Raw genomic sequence first — 25,925 nt, forward strand, 5'->3', positions numbered from 1 at the left:
GAGACCTTAAAGCGGGTCTGGAGAATCCCTGCCACCTAACTTATCACGGTTTGGGGGAGTTTGATGAGAATCCAGTTTTGATAAAGACAATTGTTTTTTCCTCCCAAAGTGACTATACATTTAAATAGCTAAAACATCTGTTCAGCCACATAGTAAAACATGTACACTCAGAACGCCTGAGAGAAAAGCCTGCCAAATCATCGGTTGAGAGGGACTTTGCTGGGGGGGGGGAGAGCACCAAGATAAAGCAACCACTGTTTGTTTTGTCTGGTCAGGGGGAAAGCCAAGGCAACCAATATTTTGGGTTTCTTTTATTTCATTTGTGAAGAAATATTTGAGAAAGGGTGGTGAGGGAAGATTTCCTGACAGGATTTTTTAGGCTATTAGTGGAAGAGCAAGAGAACCTTGGATGTCAACGCCTAACAGACTCTTGAGACCAGCCACCAAACCACAAAAAGTGACCTTCTCTTCACGTGGCCTCTACGTCCCTCCTGATGGAGGCAGAAATGGGGAGCAGCACGGAGACTGGAAAGATGGCCAATAGAGGCACTCGAATCGCCCTGGCTGTGTTCATTGGTGGCACCCTGGTGCTGGGCATGATCCTCTTTCTAGGTAAGTGGGGCGCTGGAGGCCAGGGAACAGGGCGAGTGCAGTTAAGTTTCCTTGAGCTTTCTTCTGGCAAACCTTGTCAGGATGCAGGTGGAGGGCTGTTTGCATGTGTGAGTAGGTGGTGTATCCTTAGCTTCTATTAAATACGCAAAAGGGAAAGAAGCCTTTTCTTTAGGAAGCTGAATAAATAAATACAGGCAAGCACCAAATGTATAGTCCAGACTGCCAAGTGGGTATAAAGTAGCTTCCAGCAGCTGGAGGATTCGGTCGCACTGGGCAAACATTTTTTTATGCATTGTATCTTACATTTAGCAAAATGAGGGTTTATGAATTCATAGTCAGATACTTTCATTTATTTTGTGAGGAAAGACTTTACATTGTGATCAAAACCACACTGGAGTTTTTTTTCCATTTGAGTTTTGCTAATGTTTGCCTGAATGAATCATGAAATTTAACTTAAAAAAATACAAAGCAGTCTTTAAACAGGCACCTTAATGATATTCCTCAATGCCTTTCTAATCCAGTGACTCGTGGTGGGATGAAATTTTAACTCTGCCTTTCTAGATTTAAAAATTAATATGAAGGAAAGCAGAGGTTTTCTTTCCCACATTTGAAAGGTATTGTGATTAAATTATTTTAATGACTCTTGGTGAGAATGATGTACCCAGAGAGTATATATGATGAAAAGCATATTCCTATGAACAAGAATGAGATATCTTGGAAAGGGGAGATGGATGTTCTAAAATTGCAGGCATTTTGGACCCTTGATTATTACCCTTTGTATTTTCCTCATACAGCCCATACTATTTCATTAGCTTGAAAGCTATATAGGAACAAGCCCCTATCCTTAGGAGAAGTGAGGTGCAGTCTGAAATGCAGCAAGCCTGGAAACCTTCTTTGGCTCGCACAGGTTGCAGGAGGCCATGTTTATTTTGGCAAGGGAAAACCAGTGATTCGACTTTAAAGGAGTTAGGGTTGTGTGGTTGAAAATTCTGCTAAAACCAGCAAACCATCTTTCCATGTTCTCTGTGACTGTAGATTTAGGAAATTAGATAGGTTTATTGCTTTCTGCTGCAGCTAAACCTCCTACTGCTGCAGCTGAATTTGTGGCTCTCAAAAACTTTTCTGAGATTCCTCGGCACTTGGGGTTTAGACATGTGTCCTATCCTGAAATTCAAAGGAGAGGAAAATGATATGGCTTGCCCATATGGGAACTACATACTATGTGGGAAGTGAGTACAAAGTTAGACTATTTGTGTTTTGTGAACACTCCCAAACTTCAAAATCCAAATGATGATTGTTTATGTGAAAATATGCACTCTTTTTAATGATGTTACTGCTGCTCGAAGCATTTGAAATTCCACCGTTTAAGAACGACTATATTCTGAGGCTGTTACATATTGGTTGGAATATTCTCTCTCTTTCTTTTTTTTTTTTTTAAGATTTTATTCGTTCATTTGAGAGAGGGACAGAGACAGACAGAGCACAAGCAGGGGAAGAGGGAGAGGCAGACTCTCCGCCGAGCAGGGAGCCCGATAGGAGGCTCGATCCCAGGACCCTGGGATCATGACCTGAGGCGAAGGCAGACGCTTAACTGACTGAGCCACCCAGGCGCCCCTAGTTGGAATATTCTCAATGGCAGCAAATCTTTGTTCCTCGAGAGGAGATGATTCTTTGGAATCAGCTCTAAAGTTTTTAGAGCACAGTAAAATTCTTGAAGCCAGGCAATGCTATGGTAAGGAGGCCCGCCTAAAGCAGACAAAAATAATTTGCAGTGTGCCCAATTACCTGGCTCTTACTGCATATTTCTAAGAGGAGCTCTAATGATGTTAGAGAATAAAAGTGTGGCCTCTCTACACCTCCACTAGCCGCTGTGCTCGGCGGACTGGCAGCGTGCGCACCACTCGGGAGCCTGAGCTTCTGAACTCAGAACTACTGATTCAGAATCTGCCTTTCCATAAGATCCCCAGCTGATTCATTTGCAAATTAAGGTCTGAGAAGCCTTGCTCTAGCTGACAGCGTCCACGTGGATATATATAATCGGGGATATTTGCTTTCAGATAAATGCACATTCTTTAGTAGGTTTTTGTCCAACATCTCTGCACCATTTCAGACTTCCTTCCCCCTGACCCTTCTTCACTGCCTTGTCCCCCAGGTTCTGCCACCCACCTCCACCGCGCACTTAGTGAAGTCCTTGTCTGAAAATCTCCAGGGACCTGCAAGGCAATGCTCTTTGTGACAATGTTCTGGTTAAGTCCTCTTCTCGTCAAGGCGCTTCCTGGTTGATATTCTCCTGTCTGTCCAAATTTAGGCACATGCCTGCAATTTCTAGCATCCCTCCTTACCTCTTTGTATTTCCGGCTCTGGGCTAATCTCTTTCCCAAACCTTAGTTCTCCTACGGTAAGAGTGACTGCCACCGGCCTTGGGGTGGTCTCAGAGAAGCTAGAAAACTAGAATTTTAGATGACAGGTATAACCATATGCCTATAAGTAGTTTATTTTAAAGTGTCCTTTCCTCTCTTCCTCCTTCCCCCCATTCTTCCTCGCCACAGTCTATTTCTCAAATGTAATAGTTGGCAAACTTTTTCTGTAAAGGGCGAGATTGTAAATATTTTCAGCTTTCTGGGCCATCCACTCTCTGCTGCTGCAAGAAGGCAGCTCTGGACACAAATAGGCATGACTGTCTTTTGATACGATTTGATTTCTGAATACTGAAATTTGAATTTCAGATCATTTTTACGAAACATGATTCTTCTTGTGGTTTTTTCCCAACCATTTAAAAATGTAAAAATCATTTTTAGCTCACGGGCCGTACAGAAACGGGCAGAAGACTGGACTTGGCCCATGGGTCATAGTTTGCTGACCCCTACTTTATGGTCATTCTCACGCTGTCAATCTGCGGATGACTCCACTGCATTCTGAGGGCATTTCTACTGGTTACAGAAAAATCTAAAATGGGGCGCCTGGGTGGCTCAGTCGTTAAGCGTCTGCCTTCGGCTCAGGTTGTGATCCCAGGGTCCTGGGATGGAGCCCCGCATCGGGCTCCCTGCTCTGCGGGGAGCCTGCTTCTCCCTCTCCCACTCCCCCGCTTGTGTTCCTGCTCTCACTATCTCTCTCTGTCAAATAAATAAATAAATTCTTTAGAAAAAAAAAAAGAAAAATCTAAAATGAGAAACCAAACTGCTCCTTAAGTTTTTTTAAAGCACCTAACCAGTAAAAAGTAACATTTTCAATTTTTATATAAAAAATATTCCCCTTGTTGTCCCAATTTCATTCACCCACACCTTCACATTATTTGGGCCTGTTGATTCTTCTTTATTTGCAGGATCTGAACCCCACCCCCCATGGATATAATGCTCTTCCTCAAGGGGTTAGGTCTCTCTGCATCCCAATTTAATTTAAACCTCCTTTTTACTCATATTCAGATAAAGATATCTAGTTCTGCTTCCTTAGAGGGTTGGGTCAAGAATTCTTTTCCATGAAAGCAATAACTCCTTAAACTAACCATTTCATTAGCTTTTTAAAAAAATAAGGCTAGTATCAAGATGGTACTGTCCAGAATCATAACAGTGTTACTTATAATAAAGTTTATTTTTCCATTATAAAAAATAATACAGGTTCATTAAAGAACATTTGGTAAACATATAGAGGTAGATTGAAGGGAATATGTCCCCCATGGTTCCATCACATAGGCATAATGAAATATTCAGTACTAATGTTTACGCTGCACGTTTATATTTTTAATCTAACTTTTCTTTGCTCTTTAAAGAAATCAAAACACCTTTATGCTAAGGTTTTTCTTTTTTTTTTTTTTTCCTTTTTTAAAAGATTTTTTTATTCAGGGGCGCCTGGGTGGTTCAGTTGGTTAAGCGACTGCCTTCGGCTCAGGTCATGATCCCAGGGTCCTGGGATGGAGCCCCGCATCGGGCTCCCTGCTCCGTGGGAAGTCTGCTTCTCCCTCTTCCTCTCTGCCACTCTCTCGCTCTCTCTGCCTCTCTCAAATAAATAAATAAAATCTTAAAATAAAGATTTATTTATTCACTTTAGAGAGAGAGAGCAAGCGGCGGCGGGGGGTGGGAGGGAGATGGAGAAGCAGACTCTCCACTGAGCGTGGAGCCTGATGCAGGGCTTGATCCCACGACCCCAAGATCACCACTCGAGCCGAAATCAAGAGTCGGACGCCCAACTGACTGAGAAACCCAGGCACCCCTAAGATACTTCTTTTCTTAAAAACAGACCTGAGGTGTGCCATTGGCAATTTTCTTGTATCTGTAATGTAACACAAGTAAAAAGGCTGTTTGGAGGATGGCAGCAGAGAAAGGAACAAAGAAAAAGCAGGCTCCTCTTAGAATGTGGGTTAATAAAAAATACAAATTGCCATACTGGCAAGAGATATACAGGTCTTCCATCTCTAGCAGAAATATAGGTACCGCCGTGCTTTCTTACCCCGCTTCTCAGCTGAGGATGCCACAAAAGGCCTTGGCTCCCCTTCAGCCCCCACCATCCATCTCCCCACGGCCACATCTCCAAATGATTCCTGATTTCTGCTCACAGAGTACAGCAATAATGAATTTCTGTTAACTTCCTTGGCTACCAAAAATATTTTTGAAATGTAAACTCACATCTGCGAATGCCCAGGTGCTGCCCGGAGTTTACAAAGAGGGCACCTTCTGTACTTGTGCAGAAATCCATTTGGATAATATTGCCAGACAGATGGGGAAAATTAAGCCCTTGGTGAAAAGCTAATTCCATCTCGCAGGGTTTTTGTTTTGTTTTGTTCTGGTGGAAGTAGTTGGAAGCTTGGTCCACAAGCCACATCTGTCTGGTAGCTAGGCTGAACTTGGTGGGAGGAGGGTGTGTGGGGTACAGGGCGTATCATGACTCTCTTGCTAGATGATTGTGTAACCACCCCCCCCCACACATCTATGGACAGTCTAGATAAGATTCAGAACTTTAAATGCCACACATGCTCTTTTTCTCCTTCCAGTCTGGATTTACTCCAAATGACATAGTTGTAAGTTTCATTTTATCCCCATCTCTAAAACAGGAACATAGTTGTAAACAGAAAGAGTGAAATTATGAGACTTCAATCATAGATAATTGGAGATGGAAGAGACTTTAGAGATCATCTAGCCCAGTGGCTCTCAAACTTGAGTGTGCATCAGAATCACCTGGAGGGCTTGCAAAAATGCAGATGGCTGCCCGCCCCCCGCCCAGACTTTCCGATTCAGGTCAGCGGTAGGGCTCAGTAATTTATCTTTCTAAAGAGCTGCCAGGGGATGCTGCTCCCGAGGCCTGGGCACCCCACTCTGAGAAGCACTGGTCTGATTGTATCCACTCATATTCTAGAGAACCCAATTTCAGAGCAGCGAGTCTCACCAAGGTTACTTAGCTTGTGACCAGAGTCTGGTTGGGTGATACTGAGCCAGCTGGATTTTTGAACTCCGTGTCAATGCTGAGAAGGATGAACTGATATCACATGTCTAGCATATGTGCCTGACTGTGGGTTACCTGACGGTGGTCTGCTACACGCCAGTCATTTCTTTATTTTGGTCTGTTTTTTCAGTGAGTCAAGGTTTCTTAAGTCTCCAAGCTAAACAGGAGTACTGCTTGAAGCCAGAATGCATCGAAGCTGGTAAGTCCGTTTTCCATCCTGTGTCTAGTTATCATAATGGTACCTTGGGGAGAGGAAGAGAAAACAGGTGGTATTTTTAGTATTCTGTTTGCTTGAGGTTTACCAAGGATGAAATGCAATTTTGATGAAACTTTCAGTTTACCTTCAAGTCTCAGTGTGAAATTGTGGAGCATTGGTTTCCTGGTTTTTTTTCTTGCAAAAAAACAGCTGTGGGGTATTCCAAGTCATTATAAGGAAATCCGGAAGGGGCTTGGAAGGCCTAATGGCTTTTCTTAAGACCCGGACAGAGAGACCATCAGCCTTCCTATGGCCTCAGCTGGATACAGGTCCCTGTTTACCCTAAGCAGTCTCTCTGTATCATTTGGTCAGTGGATCCGACCTGTCTGCCTCTGAGCAGGGATCCTCCATCAATCTGTGCTTCCACTGTCACCTGAAATCACTTTGGGTCCTTACAAGTCAAACTTGTCTTGAGGTGACTGGATCATGTATCAGTGGGTACTCCACAGGGAATATGAGTGTTTAAACTTGCCTCAGTGTTGGCAGAACCCTTATATTCCCTCTACAGGGAAGAGGGAATAGGGTTAGGGCCTAGATTTGCAGGACCCAGATTCCAGCACCCTCCCCCTCTTCTTTAAGTGGGCACGAACACTAGTGTATTTTCCAAGGGGAGAGTCATAAGGATTAGTTAAGCACATAGCCGTTTCACTTTGCTCTTGGTCTTAAGAGATTAATGAATTAATTTGCCAAATACTTATTCCAAGTCAGGCACCAAGTTAGCAGTAAAGTTGAATCACCCGGTAGGGGAAGACAATAAACACAAGGTGATCAATGTGGAAGAAAAATATCGGCTGATGGTAATGTTATGCAGAAGATTAAAATATTCAAGTAGAATAATGTGATAGCAAGTGACAGGATGGCTAGATTGGCAAGTCTGAGGAAATGATGTTGAAATGACCCTGAATGATGAGAAGGGACGTGTTGTGTGAAGATCGAGGAAAGGCCTTTCCAGGTATGCGGGAGAACTGGGGCAAAGGTCCCAGAGCGGGAGAACTTACTGCATAAGGGGCAGAGTGCAGGTGATGAGGGTTAGTGGGGAACGCAGGTGACAGCGAGTGTGGGTTTTTCCTAAGTGTGCTCAAAAGCCTCCAGAAGGTTTCAATAAAGACAGAGACATGATCTTATTAGTATTTAAAAAGATCTCTCTGTGGAGACTTAGACTCAGGAGAGTCGTTTTGGGGTGGAGAAGAAACCATAGGGAGCAAGATGGAAGAAGGTCGTCAGGTGGGAGGTTATTGCGGTAAGCCAGATGAGACGCGATGCTTTTTTGAATTCCAGAGATGGAAAGGCAGAGTGTAGAGGGTTTTGGAGCCAGGGGGTTGCCGAAGGATTTGAAGTGAGTTGTGAGAAAAAGCAGAGAATCAAGGTGATGCTTAGATTTTTGGCAGTGGCATTTGTCGAGATGGAAAAGACTCAGGTGAAAGAGCTTTTAAATTCAGAGGCCTTATACAAAGATAAGGGGTTAGACGATTGTTATTTTTTGTCCCATTTTTGTTGTTGTTGTTGGAATTTTGTTGTTGTTGGAATTTTTTTTAAAGACTATTTATTTGACAGAGACACAGCGAGAGAGGGAACACAAGCAGGGGGAGTGTGGGAGAGAGAGAAGCAGGCTTCCCGCGGAGCAGGGAGCCCGATGCGGGGCTCCATCCCAGGACCCTGGGATCATGACCTGAGCTGAAGGCAGATGCTTAACGGCTGAGCCACCCAGGCACCCTTTTGTCCCATTTTTAAGTGATCAGTATGTGTTTTTTAACCAGGCATTGTGTTAAGTGACTTACATATGCTCTCATAAAATCTTCATAAGAACCCCATGATGTCAGTGCTATCACCAGGCCCAACTACAGATGAGGATATGGAGGCTTCTGGAAGCTAAATAATTTGCCCAGGGTCACAGCCTGAGTTAGCTACTGGGCTGGGCTTCAAGTTCATGTCTGTTTGCTCTCCATCAGGGCTTTGGTGCAATAAGGCCATGCCAGGTTACTCTTTGGCCTTGGTCCTGTCTTGCCTTTTTCATAACAATGGACCTACTAGTGTCTGGTGACTAGACAACTGTTTCAGCTTCTCTATCTCCTCCCGGGAAGGGTGAGAACAATTTGGGAATTCCCATACCCTTTCCTGTTTCCAGCTTCAGCGGCTGACCTAGGGTTTCTGAATGGAAAGTGATGACCTGAAGTGGAGTGGGACACCAGGTGGAACTGTTAACAGGTCACGGTTTAGACTTCATGTCACCTTGTGATTTTGCTGTGGTTGGGTCCTTGCAGATGTGTGAAAATGAGATTTTTTTGAACTAAAACATTTTCAATTTGCGTTTAGGCAACTTTTTGTATGGAGAGCCACTTACTGTACGAGTTTTCTCTTTATTACAAATCATAATAATGCAAGAGTAAGACTTACAGAATGTCATTTGATAATGTCGTCTCCTGCCAGCTAGTCTGTTTTGCCTTGCTGTTGTTTTTAATTTTCACGTTGGTGAATGGCTTTTTAATATTGAAAAAAAAAATACCGATTTTTCCGTTTCTGTGACGAAAGGCTCACCAAGGATACATCCTCTTCAGTGTAACATGAGCCTCACTGTGCTTAGGGGCCTGCAGAACAGCTGTTAGGTACTCACCGCATAAATGTGTCCCTGGGAAGGTCTTAAATGAAAAGCAGCGCAAAGGCGCCGGGGTGGGGGGTGGGGGGTGGGGGGCGCGCGCAGCGGCTGTGTGCGTGCGTGCGTGCGGCGCGGGGGCGAGGGGGTGTGCGCATGCCTGGTCATGCAGGACGGAAGCTCAGGAGGTGGAAGTGTTTGATCCCGTCTGGACCATTTCTGAGCAGGTGCCACCCCTTTGTGAGATGCCTCCTCTCCATAGCTGTCTTTTCCTCCTCTTGTCCATTTCCTCTTCTCCTAATCCCTCTTTCAAAATAAGAGGTGGAAAAAATTGCAAGGAAAGGGCATGCTAAATAGGGATAAGGGCTGACAGGCTGACTTGGGTTTGAAGCATGATCTGGCTACTTAAAAGCCACATGATCCTGGGTTAATTGAATAACCACCCTAAGTCTCTTGTTTACCATCTGTAAAATGGGAATACTGTTCTTACTTAGCATACTAGGTGTGAGAATAGAAGAAAATAATGGTGCTGGTTGTAGTAGTATTCCAGGTCCACAGTGTGTGATTCTTAACCCCAGACCCAGAGAACATCGTAACTGTCAGTTGGCAAGACTGGACCCGATTTCAGTTGTTGTGATGGCAAAACTAGATCTTAACTTCCATGAGACTGTTGTGGACTTTGTTTATCCCACCTAGGAAAATATGCATATATTTCCTATGGAATTATTAATGTGCTTACTTCAGGAATGCCACTCCAGACATTGCTGTGGTCTATGCACTGTATTAGTTTTCTAAAATCTGAAAATTTATGAGCTCTGAAAAATAACTCAAGAGTTTCAGATAAGTATTTGTGGAATAGCAAAAATAATAGCAAAAATTTGTATGTAAGGTTGCCAGCTTTAGCTACATACATACATGTTCAGGATGCTCAGTTAAATTTGAATTACAGATAGACAATAAGGCTGCTATTTTTTTTGTATATGTCCCCTGCAATATTTGGTACATAAACTATAAAAGCTGCCATTGATATGAAATTCGAGTTTTATTCGGCGTTCTGTATTTTATCTGGCAACCGTATTTATTTGTCAGTGTGCCTGACACTCTTCTAAACACTTCATGTGTATTTACTCATTTAATTCTCATGAAGCTCCCGTGGGTTGCGATTATTATCCCTTGTTACAGATGAGGAAACTGAGAGGTTTAGTAACCTGCCCAAGGTTACATAGCTTTTGCATGGTGTTGCTGGCATTTAAATCCAGGTGGTCTGGCTCCAGATGATGCTGTACTTTCTGAAAAGGGCTTAGCATAGTTCCTGGCACAGAGGAAATGCTCAATATTAATGATTTTACTATTAACACCACCCTCTCCCTTGAGCCCTGATTACACTTAAAAGCTCAGGCTGGTACATGGGGTGTGGTGCCTCCAGCTCTAAATAAACACTAGTAGGAGACCACGTAACCACTGACCTTCTATGCAGTAACTTGAGAGGACACATAGTTGGGCCTTTCACAGGTTTCTTTGATCATCGTATTTCTTTATTAAAACAAGTCTCTTTGAGTTTTCTCTATGGAACTGAACAGGGGGAAAGGAGTTGTGGTGTCTTGACAACTACGGTCCCTTGCAATTTGAAGTCTCAGTTCTGCAGAAAGTGCAGCCCTGTGCCCAGCTGTGAATGATGAATGATGAATTAGGAGGTTGAAACTAGAGTTTTCCCACTTAGCGGGCTGACTTCCACATTCTCTGTGAGTTATGTATTTCCCCTCTCTGTCAAGGCTGAGGTCAGAGCTGATCTTGCAGATTTTGTTGGTACCTGCAAGAATACTGAGGAGATGGAGAGGACATATTTTAGGTTGGGGGCAGGGGGAGGTTTGGGAAGGCGGCCAGAAGACAGTGTGCTTATGTGAATAAAAATGTGTGTGAGGGTTCTTCTGTGTGACTGTAAATATTGTGTGGCACTGACACTTGTATGATCATTGCCCCTGGGGTGTCCCATAGCAGATTCGTTCTGTGGCTGCACAGCCAGAATCATTATAAATACAAACTGAAATAAATATTTGGTATGTCCTAGCTTATTTGCATACTAATATGATAAAATAGTAGCAGTAAGTAAAATATAATTGGAGACCACTGAATTCTCGAACATGAAAATATTAAGCCAGTTTTAAATTGATCAAACTTCTAAAACCAGTTTTTTATTTTCCTTTTTTTTTTTTTAATAGAGCACAAGTTGGGGGGCGGGGGAGAGGGAGAGCGAGAATCTGAAGCAGACCACACTCAGTGTGGAGCCTGATGTGGGGCTCAGTCTCCCAACCCTGAGATCATGACCTGAGCCAAAATCGAGAGTTGGATGCTTAACCGACTGAGCCACCCAGGTGCCCCTCTAAACTAGTTTTTTGCTTTGATTTTTTTGGAAAGGGGAAAGTGCTGGGGATTTTGAAGTCCTGTAGAAACTTAGGATATTTCTATATCATTCACTTTATGAAGGACGAAAAGCTGTTGAAAATTTGTGTAGCAAGTCTAGGCTAGAAAAATATCTAGCCTTAGTTTTGAACCTGAAGGACACATGTAACCAAACTGATAACCAGCATATATAAATATATGCAGATACTTTTTTTGGCAATTCCTTCATATTTAGCTGAAAACTCATTGGGTTTTCATTACTTCAAATAAATATATTCTGGCATTGATTAATGTATGAAAATTACACAATGTCATCTTTCCAATGTCATTAAAATATTGGCTGCCTTTTTTTTTTTAATTGGTGCATATCTTTGTGTTTGAGTGGTAGCCAGCAGTTGTATGACAGTTGGAAGAGAGTTGGAGCTCAGTATTAGGAATTTTGGAACCTTCTCATTTTTTTAAAAGATTTTATGATTTGAGAGAGCGTGAGTGTGCACGAGCTAGAGCACCAGCGAGCACAAGCAGGGGGGAGAGGCAGAAGGAAAGGGAGAAGCAGACTCCCCGCTGAGCGTGGAGCCCAATGTGGGGCTCGATCCCAGGACCCTGTGATCATGACCTGAGCCGAAGGCAGATACTCAACTGACTGAGCCACCCAGATGCCCCAAGAACCTCATTTTTTAATGAAAGGTTTTTAAAGCTCATGGTTATATATTAAGTATGCACAAACTTCCTCCTTGTTGACTGTGTTGCATATGTAATTGTGTGTGGGCTCATGAAAGAGGAAGAAAAGGTAAATCAGTCTGTTGTGTCTTTCTGTTAACTTATATACATACTCAGTTCTGCCCTGAGACCTGGGCAGGAGGGGCCCTTGCCCTAGGCCCCATGCCCATTTTGCCCTCCTCTGGCCATGCCTCTCCCATATTCCAGGGGCCAGGTCAGCAGCCATATCCTTTTATAAGCCCGAATTCCCTGCTAAATGGCCCTGAGCCTCTCTGCAGGGCCCGTGGGGGTCTCTTCCGGGGTTCATTCCTCTGAGAGCTACACTAAACGTCCAGGGGCTCAGGAATTCGTACCTGGCTTTCCAGGTCTTTACGGAGGTATATTGAATATTTCCTGTATATATTTCAATATGACTTACAGGCCTCTGTTTCACTCAGCTTATGCTGTGGAACAAACTACCCTCAAATCTTAGAGGCTTGAAACATGAGTGGTTTAATATTTCTTATTCTGTGGGTTCATTGGGGTTCCTCTGCTGCTCTTGCCTAGGCTCATTTATACAGCTGCATTCAGCTGGAGGGTCATCTGACTTGGAAGGTCCATGATGGCTTCAGTCACATGTCTGGCACTTGGTGCTGACTGGCTTATTTTCCATGTGGCCTCGCCTCCTCCAGGAGGCTTCTTCAAAGGTCTGTCTTAGGGCTCCAATCAAAGGGAGTTACTATGGAAGGTACAAGGGCCTTTTAAGGACTAGTTTTGAAACTCAAGAAAAGTCGCTCTGCTATATTCTGTTAGAGCAAATCGCAAGGCCAACCCAGATTCAAGGCAGGGAAAATAGATCCTATCGCTTGATGGGCTGAGTTGCAAAATCACCTTGCAGAAGGATGAGCGGGATAGAAGGAAAGGTTGCACTCCTCCTTGCAGACAGTTTACCGTAGACTCCATTTGTATTCCTATCCCATGCGGCGCAGATGTCAGAGGCAGTCCTGCGAAAACCATTCACACGAATCCCACTCAATCTGAATACAATAATGTAATATAGTGAAGTTGATTCAGGGAGTCATTTGAGAGGAAAAGTAAAAGCCAAGGCTTGGGAACTGGTTGATAGGAAATGGTTGTTTAATTTGGAAGAGAACAGTACATAGTGTTCAGTGCTTGTCATTAATCCTATGATTTTCTTTTTAAATAGCTGCTGCCATCTTGAGTAAGGTAAATTTCTCTGTGGACCCTTGTGATAATTTCTTCCGGTTTGCTTGTGATGGCTGGATAAACAGTAATCCGATTCCTGAAGATATGCCAAGCTATGGGGTTTACCCTTGGCTGAGACATAACGTTGACCTCAAGTTGAAGGGTAAGTTTCTACTGGGGGTTGGTGATGCACTTTACAGAGAGCAGTACTTGACCGAAAAAACACAGTTTTGGATTTGAAGCATGCCTGCTTACTTTTTAACTATATTAAAGTCATTTCCAAGATTTTTTAAAATGGAAGATTGAAAGGAAAATAGTGGGATTTCAGTCTCCCAGATCTCGAATATAAGCCTAGCAGAGGTTTCATTATGTTTGCATTAGCTAATAGTAAATTCTGCTGAAGGATAACTAGCATTTCCTTGAGATGGGTAACAAAGGAATAGTTAATGAAAGTTATTTTATATAAATATACTTATTTGTTCTGTTCAGAGCAAACCTCATCACATGCTTATTTACATCCTGGATTTTCATGGCTACAAAATGTACTTAACACCTCATTGTCTCTTGAGAACTCTGGATGACCTTGTGTTTGTCATATTGTTCCTGTTAACTTCTGACTTGGCTCTGGGGGGGGACTTTTTTTTTCTCCCATGGCCTCTGTAGTAACGACAGGCTCACACACACATACTCACATATGCGTATGGACACATATACATGTGTGTGTGCATACACACACACTTCAAAACTTGGAAGAGTCTTTTACTAGAGGCACTTCTGTTCGCATTAGATCTATTTTTTACTGAGCTATTGGAGGAAGGCACTTCAGGATGGAAGTAGGGAGATGGTAAGGCCAGATAAGGTAACTGTTTTGGGAAGGCAAAAATGTGTGTGTTTCGGGGCGCCTGAGTGGCTCAGTCGGTGAAGCATCTGCCTTTGGCTCAGGTCATGATCCCAGGGTCCTGGGTTCAAGCCCTGCATTGAGCCCCGCATCAGGCTCCCTGCTCAGCAGAGAGCCTGCTTTTCCCTCTCCCTCTGCTGCTCCCCCTGCTTGTGCGCTCTCTCTCTCTCTCTCTCTCAAATAAATAAATTAAAAAAATCTTTTAGAAAAGGAATGTTTTTCTCTTTTTTTTAACTGAGTTATGCCACATAACACCTAGAAAGAATTTCTTTTTATTTCTTTATTTTTAACTCTTTGGTTGTAAACAACACAAGTTTATCATCCTAAAATTCTGGAGGTTGGAAGTCTAAATGAGTTGGCAGGGCTTCCAGGGGCTCGAGGGGAGAATACATGCCCTTGGCTTTTCCAGCTCCTGCAAGCCGCCTTTATTCCTTGGCTTATGGCCCCTGCCGCATCTTTAGATCTCTCTCCACGCTGACCTCTGACTTCCCTCCTCACATCTCCTCTCTCTTTCTCTTATGAAAAGGCTCTTCTACTTATGGAGGTAGGGCCCCGCTCTATGACTTGATCACTCTGTACCTCAAGATCCTTAACTGAATCCCCCCTGCAAGGTGCCTTTGCCATGTAGGGAAGCACAGGCACAGGTCTGGGCGTGGGGATGAGGACATCCTTGGGCAGGGAGAGCGCGCTCATCTAGCACAAGAAGCTTCCTGCTCTCTCCGTTAGTGTGAGGTAGTACTGTGCTGTAGCCTGAGGTTTAGAGCATTGCATTTGCCGAACTAGGCCATCTAAAGCTTTTCTTTTTCATCCAGTGTGTAAAATAATAGGATCTAGAGCTTTTAGAAAACATAATCTTTCCAAGAAACTTTCGGATCAAATGTGAAGTGAAAAAGGTATGTTTTCTCTGTTCCATCATCGAATTTTTTTTTTTCCTGTGTTTTGGATATTTGAGACTTTTGAACTCCAGAATTTCTGAGAAGTTAGAAGAATCCATCATTTTTCTTTCTACTCCATCTCCATTTTCCCAAGATTTTAAGTACATGAAAATTAAGTGTCTCAATTTATATGTTTTAACAACTGTAACTATTGGCACAGTGATTAGATACCTATTGCCAGTTGTAAGGAAAAATGTGCTTAAGCTTCACAACTTATCCATAACTTTTCACAATATAAATCATATGGACTTAAATTTTCTAGGAGGACTTAAAAGTTTCATAAATTAGAATAAGAATGTGCAATAATGTCAGTTTGTCCCTAACCCAACAGGGGAGGTTCCCATACTATAGAACGATAAGACCTTGAGAAATGAATTTAATAATTCTTTCCCTGTATCGTATTAACTCACATTGGTCCTTCACCTACCATTCTTGCCTATTTCCCGGTTTCCCTTCTTTGGCTTTTCTTCCTAGATAGAGAGATGTGTGCACAGGTGCATGTATGTGCATACAGATAGTCATGCCTGTAGAAATGTCACTGAAGGATAAGAAAAAGATAAGATTTGCAGATAGATGCTCCTTACACATTATTTGAGCCAGAAGATTTCTATCTTCAGGGCATGAAGCAGTTAGAACAATTTAAAGCACTTCCCAGTGATGTCTTAATGTGAAAATGAAAATCAGTACCAATGTGCTTTTCTTGAAGAGGACACTGTGTATGAGATTCTTGAGCATTCGTAGAAATAAGACTAAATTGTTGAGAGGCACACAGGGTTTTTTTGTTTGCTTGCTTCTTTTAAAAATGAAAAATTTTACTTATAAGCTCAGTTGGGAAAGTACAAAGAAACAAAAATTAAATGCAAAAAGTAAGAATGTTGCTCATAAATTCACCCATAGAAATAACTGCTAATGGAGCAGTTGGGTATACATCTTTCCAGGGTTTTTTTTTCCATTTGTGGGTACATATGCAAAACCTCATGTGCACACCCATCTATTTTAAAAACCTAGCTAAAATTAGGCATACCACTGTCATGTGCTTTAAAAATGATGTATTTTCATAGACATGGATAATGTCAATAGATATATATATATATATATATATATATATATAACACTGTAATAAAGAGCCATGTGTATTCCAGAAATGGAGTTGTTGTATTGAAAGAGTTGTCACAGTTTAATTTTTGATGTATACATACAGCTGAATCGCCCTTCAGAAAGTTATTTCTAGGTCTTTATATATTTTCTTGCTGCTAAGTCTTCTCCATCAACTGGTTGTTTTTTGTTGTTTTTTTGTTTCTTTGTTTTTGGTGGTATAAAGTAGGGATCAGCAAACTATGGCCTGTGGGCCAAACCCAGTTCACTGCCTGTTCTTACAACCAAGTTTCACTGGGAGACTGTGCATCCGTTCACTTAGGCATTGCTCACGGCTGGCTGCTTTTGTGTTAGAGTGGCAGAGTCGAGGAGTTGCTACAGAGACCACATGGCCCGCAAGCCTACAATACTGACCCTCTGACCTGTAAGGAAAAAGTTTGCCAACTCCTGAAGCCATTGTAAAGCTTTGATATATCTATATTGGATCTCGTTAGGACTGTCTTTTTTAAAAAGATTTTGAGAGCGAGCACAAGCAGGGGGAGCGGCAGAGGGAAAGGGGGAAGCAGAGTCCCCACTGAGCAAGGAGCCTGACACAGCACTTGATCCCAGGACCCCGGGATCATGACCTGAGCCGAAGGCAGACGCTTTACTGACTGAGCCACCCAGGCACCCATAGAACGGTCTTATTAATTAATAGCTTTTTGGTGGCTTCTTTAGAATTTTTTAGAGCCTCCAGAATGGTGTTGAATAATAGCAATGACAATGGGTGTAATTTTCTTATGCCTAGCTTGGTTGGTGATGCCTCCAGTATTTCCCCTGCAACCCCTAAATATTTATTTTTCTTTGTTTTGAATAGGTATTCTTTATTGTGTTCTGTTACTCCTAGCTTGCAAAAAGAACTTCAATAATAAAACCAAAAAAAGTAAAAACAAGTCAAAAAGAACCTATGTCAAGTCCTGCCGCCCAGTGATAACCTTTTAATGCAAATATACATACCAAGTTATATGTCAAAAAGGATCATATATTCTGTGTTTATAATCTTTTATTTGACATGTTAACATCTTTTCATGTCAAAAATAGATCTTTACCATCCTTTGCCATGACTGCTTTGTATGGATATGCTACCATTGATTCAATCAATTCCTATGTTGCCATTTAGATTATTTCCAGATTTTTTTCCCTCATTGTAAGCCACTCAGAGCATGAGCGTTGAAGCTGCAGACCTGCATTTGAATCCTGGTTTCCTTACATTTCTCCTCTGTGCCACTTTTGGCCACTCATTTCACCTACCTCAGTTTTCTTACCTTTCAAATGGGGATAAGAGAACCCATTTCGTAGGGCTTGTGGGGACTAGAGGAGATGACCCTTATAAATGCTGCTTTATCCCAGCCCAGTTCCTGGCATACAATAGGCCCTCAGTAAATATTTGTTGTCTCTGCCTCCATTTTGTCTCACCACTAGTTCTGAGGTTCATGAAGTAATGTCTACCAAATGCTTTAAGTTTTATTCTGGTCTTATCGTTTGTAAATATCATGTGCTTTCAAAAATATTGAATACTGTCTAGATATTTTTCCTCACCGTTGATAAAAAGTGAGAACATCCAAAAATAAAACCCAATACTACCAATCAAAAGAATACCATTTTCTTGTGGCTGATAGAGAACATACAGATAAGGCTGTCCAATTTGTGAAATAAAATGGATTTGACAGACCTGGCTGATGAAAAATTGCCCTCTATTGAAGTCAGCAACCTGGCTTCATGAATTTTTTCTTTAAATGGCATATAAGACTCAGATTCCTAGTTGGAAGATAAAATTATTCCCTATTCTCTTCAAGAAGCAGGTTTTTTTTTTTTTTTTTTTTTTAAAGCAGGCTGAATATAGTCATGTGTTTGAATGTCTCAAAATTTCCTTCCTACAAAACCTCCCAAATTTGTCTTCATGTGACCATGAAGATGACACAGCATGTGTTGCTTATGAACGAGCAGATGAAAATTTTGCAAATGAGCACTTATGAAACATGAGGCAATAAGTGAGATAGAACACTTGTGTCAAACAGAAGACAGATGACTCAAGGTAGGGCCAGCTCATTTCTATTATGGAATAGCAATCTTTGCCAATATTTTGTAAAGAAATGCAGTATATTATTATGTTCAAGCACAGACAGCACCGGCAGAACAATAGATGAAGTAGGGTCTATGCATTAATGAGCAAAGAAAGATGATTATGATTCATAGATGGGTGATTTATTTGTAAATATCTGCTGGCTAAGATTCAAATGGTTCTCATAATTAAATACCCCCCCCCCCAAATCTTGTTTTGCTATAATGATCCTAGCCAAATCATCTTTTGAAGATAGTGGAAAGCTGAAAACTTCAGCTCCTATAAAGTCATTTGATAATTAAGAAGGTGAGATGATTGAAGACAGTGAATTGTGTCATTTTCCTCATGCCATGAACATAGTATGATGTACCAAACTGAGCTTTCACATCATTAAATTCTTTGAAACAGACATCAGATTAGAAAAAATATGAGGATACGGTGGAGAAGTGCTAGGGAGTAGCCAGCCATTGGGGTGGGGTGAGTTTCTTGGTGAAACTCAGCCCCAGTAAATCTCAGTGAGTCTGCTGTATAAATGGGGGGGAGGGTTGCTATTTATAGATTCCTGTTTTTGTGACCATGCTGGCTCTTTCTCATGTGGCCACACATGAAGCAGCAAGTTGCCAAATTACACATGTGTCATCATAGGTCCCGCATGCACAGAGAGGTGCTGCGTGAAGATTTGGGCCGGTCTAGAAGACATTTATTTTTTTTTTTTTTAAAGATTTTATTCATTTATTTGACACAGAGAGAGCACAAGCAGGGGGAGCAGCAGAGGGAGAGGGAGAAGCAGGCTCTCCGCTGAGCAGGGAGCCTGACATGGGGCTCGATCCCAGGATGCCGGGATGATGACCTGAGCTCAAGGCAGACGCTTAACTGACTGAGCCACCCAGGCACCCCTAGAAGACATTTAGAATGTGAAATGAAATGATTTTACCTGAAAAGTCTTTTGTTGTTGTTTGCATTTTTCCTAATCTCAGAACACCATTTGAGCGTGGGGAGGGGAGGGGGTGTATAGAGTGTGAAGAAAGGGAAAGAAGTTGTCAGATTGAAAAAGTTTAGCAATTTCCTGTTAGGAAACACCCCCTTCAAATATACACATGAATTTCTTCCTGAAGCCTCTTTGAAAAATATATATGTAGCTCTAGAATATGTTTTTCTAAATAGCTGAAGGAAGTGAAGAGGCCATGAGAACGACCATCATGTGTAAAAGCTGTGTTCCAGTAGTTCTGATAGTTAGGATTTTAGGCTTGCTTCTTGTGTGTCCTTTTCTACCCCCCATGCATGTCCTTGTCTTTTTAACTTTTCTGCCCCAAGCATTCGATTTTAAGATCTGATCTTTCTCCCTGTGGCTTTTACGTAGCTCTTCTGTCATAGGGGTTAAATTACAAATAAGTTGGGTATACTTGACAAGAACCAGATCTATTCATTAGATTCATTCTGGGTTGTGTGCGCTTTAATTTGGGGAAAATATTTTCACTTCAAATAGATTGAAATGTACAGCATTTTGCCTGTGTTAATTAATCTGTGAACTCAAGACTATTGACTCAACATTTACTTTTTTCTTGGCACCAGTTGCTTTTAGCCACAAGTAACAGAAATCCCAACTCCACCTGACTTAAAAATAGAGAAAATTTTCTGGTTCATGTAACCAAAATGTCTAGTAATAATGTGGACTTCAGGTAAGGATTGATGCAGCAGCTGAACCATGTCATTAAAGATCGCATTTCTTTATTTCTCTGTGCTTTGACATTCACTGTCTCATGATTTTTTCTAAGTCTGTTTGGTCGTAAGATTCTTGCCAATAGCAACCAGAATTTATACTTCCTCATTCACATCTAGCAAGAGGCATTGTGTTAGGCACAGGAGGATACAGAAGTGCCGAGATTAATAAGGCCCTCAAGACTACCCACGTGGAACTTAAAAATCTGCCCATCACAAAATGTTTCAGTAAGTACTGTAATCAGGAGTCTAGAGGTGCACTGTTCAATACGGTAGCCACTAGCCACTTGTGGCTTTTTTTTTTTTTTTTTTTTAAGATTTATATAGTTGAGAGAGAAAGAACATGCAAGCGGTGGGGAGGGGCAGAGGGAGAGGGAGAGAAAAACTCAAGCAGACTCTGTGCTGAGCATGGAGCCTAATGTGGGACTCGATCTCACAACCCTGAGATCAGACCTGAGCCAAAACCAAGAGTTGAATGCTTTAGCCGACTCTGCCATCCAGGTGCCCCCCACTTGGGGCTTTTGAGTACTTGAAGTATGGCTAGCTGGAATTGAAATGTGGTATAAATAAAAAAACACCCACCAAATTTCAAAGACTTCATTTTAAAAAACATGTCAAGTATCTCACCAAGAAATTGATGATTTATTTCCTCAATTACATATTGAAATGATAATATTTTAAGATCTATTTGGTTAAAATATATTATTAAACAACCTCACCTGTTTCAATTTTCTTATTTTTAAATGTACAAGGAAATGAACAATGACCTATATGGCTCAGATAATGTTCCTATCAGTGCTGCGCTAGAGCCCTGAATAGGCCTTTGGAAAGGTGAGCTCTCTGGGAATAAATTCAAGTTTACGTTAGTGATAGAGTTCAGCAACAGAGAAGGGGCAGAGGGCACCTTTATTAAAAATACTACTCCCATCTCCAGTCCCTTCTATTACCCTACTAGTGTTCTTTGTGGCACTTATAACCATTTGAATTAACTTGTTTGTATATTTGCTCACCGTTTTTCTTAACTCTGTGTGCCATTTTGGGCTTCACTGTGACTCAGCACCCAGCATCGTGCCTGGCACATAGTTGGTGCTTACTAATGCTTGTTAAAGAGAGAAGAGAAAGACTGTGCCCTGGGTGAGCGGCTCGGTGCAGTGGTGGGGGTGGCTGGCTGACTCAATGGAGAGGGGTGGCTTTCTCTTCTTTCTCCCCCTCCCTCCGTGCCTAGGGCCTGACATACTGTTCCAGAAGAATCCTGAGATGCAGCCAGAGCTTGCCCCTGATAGGAGGGGAAGAGGGTAATTGTCAGTTGTTCTTCAGGGCAGGGGAATGGACAGTGAGACAGGCTATAGCCCTTCCTGGGGCTCCAAGACTCCCTGGTGGTGTGGTCTTGTGTAAGTTACAGTAAGGAAAAGGGAAACTCCCAGGACGGCATTCACATTTGGGTCTGAAAAGCAATTGGGATTCTGCCACTTACTGGCTCTGTGACTGAGGCTGAGTTTCTTATCTGGTGATACTGTTGGATTAATTCAATGAGGTGCATCAGACGTCTTCTACACAGAATTCAATAAATAACATCTGTTATTGTTAATTTCACGAGGATTAAATTAACATTTTGAAAGCACTTGGCACGTAGTAGATGCTTGAGAAATGTTAGATTCCTAGCCAAATAAAAATTACAAATCGATAAGAAAACTTTACCAGCATCATTAAAGTAAAATGGTATGATGTAGTTTTTTCTGGAAGTCTCACCATGCCCATAAATAAGGCAGCTGATCCCGAAAGAGACAAGCCTGGAGGTGGAAACAGTAGGTTAGGACACTCGTGTGTATTCCCAGCTTTTATTGGCAGACCTTGGTCATGACCTCAGACCTGGAAGATTTTGATAATCTGTTTGATTAGACAACACATGGGTTGGGGGAAATGCATTTTAAATCCCCCCCGCAGGAAAAGAGAGAAGAGGAAAGGGGAATTGGTGAAAACGAGGAGAAGTGTCATCTTAGGCTGTTCTAGATCTTCTTTAGATGCCACTTTTTGTTGTTCACACCAGTTTTCCTTTCTTCCCTCTTTTCTTTCCCTTCTCCCTCAGGGATTCTTAACTCAAAAGGGCTGTCTATAGAATTCCGGGGACTTGAAGGGGAAAAGATGCTAACCTCTGATGGAACTGTAGCATTTTCTTTAGTTATGAAAGTAGGCAAAACTCTGGTATTATGGGCTGTGGCACTGTTACCAATGGAAAGCATTATTTTTCTGTCTTGATACAAATGTTGCAAGTATCTTGAAATATTATCTACATACATCACCACTTCAAAATCATAGCAATGGTTAGACCCAATGCTAGATCTTATTATTTAATGACTTAATGAAGTAGCACATATATTGTGACAAATAGTAAAACAACTGTTTTGTTAACTGTATTTCAGAATAACTGGTTTCTGCTGTAAACCTGTGTTTCTTATGTACTCGTAAACATTATTTTGAGAGTGGTCCTTAGGTTTTAAGAGCCTGCCCAGGGAATGTATGGCACAAAAAAAGATTAAGAACCCCTGCCTGGGTAAAGCTTGCTGGGGCAGGCCTCAAGAAGGTATAGTTTCATTGAACTCCAGCCTTTTGATGCATCCTAATCTAGGTGTTTCAAGCAGAGTTGGCTATTCTGTGACCCCATGGGTCCAATCAATGCCCAGATCTTTGAATAGTCCACAGTCTCGAATCCCTGGGTAATGAGCACATTACCAACAGTTCATGTATGTTTATAAGGATATTAGATGAAACCAGAGATTTGTGTTTGGAGATTTGTGCCAATGCCAACCTGGCTGATTACAGTGCAGGCTTGATGTGATTACCTATGCCACGGAATAAATATATTTATCGATGAAATAGTTGACTGAGTGTTGTCACAAGCCTCTTATGAAAGCAGAAATTCGGTACCCAACTAGAGATGATACAGCTTTTACTATGGTGTAGGTAAAAATGCTTAGAAGCAATACAAATGATTGAAGATAGTAACACCAAGTAGAGTCTTCTTTCACAAGTACATGATATGTGTTGTATGAAAGAGCTTGCTTGTCATCTGATCCTTGAAGACAGGGACTCTGGGTAGAACTTGGAATGGTAGAGGTAGAGGGGGACTATAGATCTGGAGGGGCTGTGAATGAAGTTCCAAGGAAAAGACCGAATCCATGTAGCTTGGCATTGTTGGGAGGAAGGCACGAACATGTCTTGGTGAGAGGTGACAGGAGTAAGATGGGCCAGTGAAGGATGTCAAAATCCATTTGTGAAATTTTTGACTTGCGGTAGAGAATGCTAAGGTTTCTGAGAAGTGGAGCTACAGCTTGGGCATGCTGTGCCTAGGAATAACGGCTGAAAAAAAGGAGTGGGGATGCAGACGAGGGGGCATTTTTGTAGTGTAAATATTGTAACACATTATGAAAAGTTTCCTACTAGTTAGCTTGCATGTTGTGGGAAGAAAGAAACACTTTTACTTTAGAAGATGGCCGACTAAATTTAGGTTCTTTTGACTAAATATAACTTCTTTGGCCTGACTGATGACACAGGATATGGGCATCCCGAGAAAGACACATACACACCTACAGGAATACTTCTCAGCTTGCCTACACCCAGGCCCCGTTTTGCACAGTTGGTGTAAGTGCATTTTACTTGGCAGTTGTTCAGAAGGGTTGCATATTTTTGAACAGCCACTTCCTGAAAGACCATGACTGGAAAGGGAGGAAAAATCCTAGCTGGTGTTGGTGGTAACAGTTCCGAGGCATACCCACGTGAGCAGTGGTAATGATTCCGGAAGCTCCTCCACATCCCCACGTGTTGGTGCTCTTGGTTGCCACAGGCTGGAATGATAATGGAGCTGAGAATGTGGGATTTTTGCAAGAACTTCCAAGGGTCATCTAGCTTTCACAGCAGAAGCAGATGACTCAGATCTCCTGGACCTTGAAACCTGCGTCTTTAGAGAAATGGGTCAGTCACTTACCTTTACTGTACTCCTAATTGGTCAGTGGCAAAACTTAGGCACCAGAAAAATGGAAAAGTTGCTTGCACACAAAAATACGTGGCCAGAGTTGAAAATTTCACCCTTGCATTTCCAATATCCCTGATGAGGCTTCAGGTGTGCTCTCCCTCTCAACTCTGAGAATATTTCAACTGCAGCTTGATGGTGTGGATAGGTTGAGCAACTTTAAGATGTAGCAAAATCCCCACTTCTCCCCCAATATATTACTAATGGGCAGGATTTCTACTCATTACTGTGAAGTGAGCTTTTAATGATTTAAAAAAAAAAAATCCTAGGAATACACACGGAGAACGGCCTAGCAAGCCAGGTATTGTGTAGAGATGACTTTCTTTAATAATGCCCTTAGTTGAATTCTCTAAACTGAACTCCCACCACGTCTATAAGATGGAAGATGTATCTGCGTTTTGCCAATGAGGAAACAAAGGCACCGAGCAGTACTGTTAGCCAGCCCAAGATCACATAGCTAATGGGCAGTGGAGCTAAGATTAGAATTCAGATGGTTTGACCCTTAGCGCCTCGTAAAAATATTGACAACCAAGAAGGTGGTATTTTTCCATTTTATAGTTGTGACAGCTGAGGCTTGGAGAGGTTAAGTATTTCATAGTCACACAGCTAGTGACCTATAAAGTCACTGTTGTCCAGAAGAAATGTAATGTGAGTCAAAAATGCAAGTCACCTATTATTTTACATTTTTAAACAGCCATGTTAGAGAAAGAAAAAGGAAACAGGTAAAATCCCATGATTCTGTCTAACCCAACATATCCAGAGAATTGTCATTTCACGTAATCAATATAGAAACATATTCACAAGACAGTTTACATTCTTTCGTTCCTAAGTCTTGGGAATCCGGTATGCTTCTTACACTTGCAACACCTCTCCATGTGGACGAGCCACATTTCCAGTGCTCAGTAGCCCCACGTGACTCCCAGCTTCTGCGGCGGACAGGGCCACTCTAGAGCCGTGCTTCTCACTGACGGCTGCGCACTGGATTCACGAGGGAGCCCAAACAACACCGGCGCCCAGGGCCCATCCTTAGAGGTTTTGATGTAATTGGTCTGAGGTGGAGCCTGGCCTTCTGGATTTTTTAACCACTCCTCCCCTGCCGGGTGACTTTGTCATGGTGCCAAGTTTGAGAACCTACTCGAGGGTGAAAACCAAACCAACTGAGTCAAGCACTGTAGGCACTGTCCATTGGGGAAAGTTCTCTGAGTTTTCTGAACTGAGACCCATTCAAAACTACTGCTCTCGCAACATCCTTTGCTAGTTGACATTAAAGAATACCAGGCGATGCCCTAATTCATTAGTTTCTCTCAATTTACACTTCCCAACCTTTTGGCCGAGTCCCAGAATAATGTAGGAGAAGAAAAAGGATTTCTTTTTTCCCCTTGATCTGCACGCTGGTCTGGATACACACCAGTGCAAGTAAATTAAGACCTAAAGGTCTATTACTTGAATTGAGGTTAGAGGTGTCGGTGTCTGTCTGGAAACTCTGAACTGTGGAGAAGAGGAAGTTAGGGTTTGCAAGCTGCAGGTCATTGCCAGAATGAAACATGTCTGGTGGGGAACGTGTGGGAAGTGCTGGGTGAGGAAAGCAGGCAATTGTGGCTCCGCTGAGGTCTGAAGGCTGCACAGCCCATGGTGTGGCAGGACGTCTATGGAACTGCTCTTGCCAGAGGCCCTGCGACTGCCCGAGCGCTCAGCCAAAGCCGCCATGTGCCTGTGACACCCGGGATGCGGGAGTCAAAATGTCTCCCCTCGCCACAGCTTCACTTGTCCTTCGAATGCTTTGGGAGTCGTTTGGAAACCGTTTTATATTGCCGCCTTTTTTAAAAACCCAAACAGCCTTACATTTCTGGACACATTATTTTTCAGAGGGAAAAATGCTGGGTCTTCTGTGATGGCGGCGCTCTAGTTATATGCAATTTTGTTACGTTTATTTGACTTAAAAGTAAGCAAGAGA

General features: G+C 42.3%; 1 protein-coding gene across 1 annotated transcript in view; it reads left to right on the top strand.

The window, feature by feature from the left end:
• Nucleotides 1–283: 283 nt before the first annotated feature.
• PHEX (phosphate regulating endopeptidase homolog X-linked) overlaps nt 284–25,925 on the top strand; it is a 199,239-nt gene continuing 173,597 nt past the window's right edge. Inside the window, exons 1-3 of the mRNA XM_032389616.1 lie at nt 284–612; nt 6,176–6,244; nt 13,198–13,359. Coding sequence (XP_032245507.1) covers nt 495–612; nt 6,176–6,244; nt 13,198–13,359 — 349 coding nt within the window. The 5' untranslated portion in view covers nt 284–494. The remainder of the gene's footprint in view (nt 613–6,175; nt 6,245–13,197; nt 13,360–25,925) is intronic.

The sequence above is a fragment of the Phoca vitulina genome, unplaced genomic scaffold, assembly GCF_004348235.1.
Source record: "Phoca vitulina isolate PV1807 unplaced genomic scaffold, GSC_HSeal_1.0 scaffold55, whole genome shotgun sequence".
NCBI lineage: Eukaryota > Metazoa > Chordata > Mammalia > Carnivora > Phocidae > Phoca > Phoca vitulina.